This window comes from Magnolia sinica, chromosome 14 (assembly GCF_029962835.1).
Source record: "Magnolia sinica isolate HGM2019 chromosome 14, MsV1, whole genome shotgun sequence".
Lineage (NCBI taxonomy): Eukaryota > Viridiplantae > Streptophyta > Magnoliopsida > Magnoliales > Magnoliaceae > Magnolia > Magnolia sinica.
The window spans coordinates 40,469,656-40,471,161 of NC_080586.1; the positions used below are offsets into that span (position 1 = coordinate 40,469,656).

General features: G+C 37.8%; 1 protein-coding gene across 1 annotated transcript; it reads right to left on the minus strand.

The window, feature by feature from the left end:
• Positions 1 to 306: 306 nt before the first annotated feature.
• LOC131225662 (translationally-controlled tumor protein homolog) lies at positions 307 to 1,183 on the minus strand. Its single transcript, XM_058221228.1, has 3 exons — positions 861 to 1,183; positions 538 to 635; positions 307 to 451 (listed from the first exon to the last, which is right to left on the minus strand). The coding sequence occupies exons 1-3, from the start codon at positions 977 to 979 to the stop codon at positions 426 to 428; spliced, it is 243 nt and encodes an 80-aa protein (XP_058077211.1). The 5' UTR covers positions 980 to 1,183; the 3' UTR covers positions 307 to 425.
• Positions 1,184 to 1,506: the final 323 nt, after the last annotated feature.

Genomic DNA, 1,506 nt, shown 5'->3' on the forward strand with positions numbered 1-1,506 from the left:
AATTGTATCCATCAGATGCAAATTTCAATCTAATTAGATTGACATCAAGCATCCAATTGTTTGACGGGAGGATGAAACTGATGTTACAAGTCTTGTTTCACTTAAATTGACAATCGAGATCCAAAATAGTAGACATTAGCAACCTTAGAAGATCAATTTTAGAATAAAGATCCTTGATCAATGTTGATTTCATCTTCTGATTAACCTGCAAATATTTATATAAAAAAAACTTCAAAATAATGTTTGACTTCAAAGATAGTGGACAAATGGCATTAACCAGTCCCCATTACTGACCTCTGGCTTATTCTTGATATTTTTTGCACGGTGTGCATAATCTAGAGTGCCGAGTGTCTCTTCCAAGCAGTGTATGAAAGGTGATATGGTTGCAATTATGCATGTTTTTGTTTTTCCTCCCAGGGAATCCCTCAGTAACCTCGTGAATTTGCTATCCCTGATGTACCAAGGAAATCATCATTTTCTCACACCCACATTATCAAGACAACAATTGGAAATCAATCAACTGCCACTGATTCACACCTGCATGGAATATGACCAGAATGCTCAACAAGTGCATTAATGACACGACCAAGTGTAAGCAAGCTTTTATTGATCTCTCGTGCTTCCCTTGCTCTACCCTGCAACCAAATCCAGAGAGCATATCCATAACAATTTGCAAGATAAGAATTTAATATAAATAAATGGCAAATATTAGTTTAATCCAGAGATCATTAAGCTTCTAAAACGGAACAAATGTCTATGTTTTCTAATCACAAATTCTATGATGTTTATAAAACCAGAATTAATAAGTAAAATGTAAATAAAAAAATATATAAAGCAAAGAGACATCGGTAAGAAATTACAATTGAAGGTCCTTGAGCTTCGAAAGTAGAAACTTTGTTGCTCCCTCAATGTTCTTCTTAAATTGTTCCTGATGCTCTCCCTCCAACTTAGGAGTCAACAGCTTGATATACCTCTTCATGTCGGTAACAAACTTCTTCTTATCAAAAGAAGCTTGCTCCAACAAAGAGACAAATTTTCACAACAGTAAACTATCGATAAGCTTCATCACATTCAAGCAAAAACAAATTACTCATGGGACAGGGCTCTTCATGTAGGGCCCTGACTCGGCTGAGTTGTGAATCTACTCTGGACTGAACAAGTCAGTACACGTTGCCGAGTCTTAAAATCATGCTCCATAGTCTATACTGAATTTGTGAGAAGGTTCTCAATTCAACTGACTCACTGACTCAAGAAATTGCTATCTTCCTAATTTTTTCTCAACTTGGTGACTGTTGAGTCACACCCCAAGTTACAATGATGCACCGATATCGTGACAGGATGAACAAAGAAGACCTGAAGCCATCTCTCTCTCTGTTGTGCCCAGCTTCTTCTTGCAATGGCGGTTTGCCCGGGTGAAAAAGGGATTGCTGACAGAAGCCATGAGTTCCCTCTTAGTTGTTGTTCGAGCATTCCGCTATTGAAGCCTGAGGCAAATGCCACCACCCA

What these genes read in the sequence shown, in the direction of transcription:
- LOC131225662 (XM_058221228.1), bottom strand. Translation starts at nt 979, where the DNA reads ATGAAGAGGTATATCAAGCTGTTGACTCCTAAGTTGGAGGGAGAGCAT. An exon ending in AAGCTCAAGGACCTTCAATT is followed by an intron (nt 636 to 860) that starts GTAATTTCTTAC and finishes ATTTGGTTGCAG; the next exon opens with GGTAGAGCAAGGGAAGCACG. An exon ending in TCTGGTCATATTCCATGCAG is followed by an intron (nt 452 to 537) that starts GTGTGAATCAGT and finishes TTGGTACATCAG; the next exon opens with GGATAGCAAATTCACGAGGT.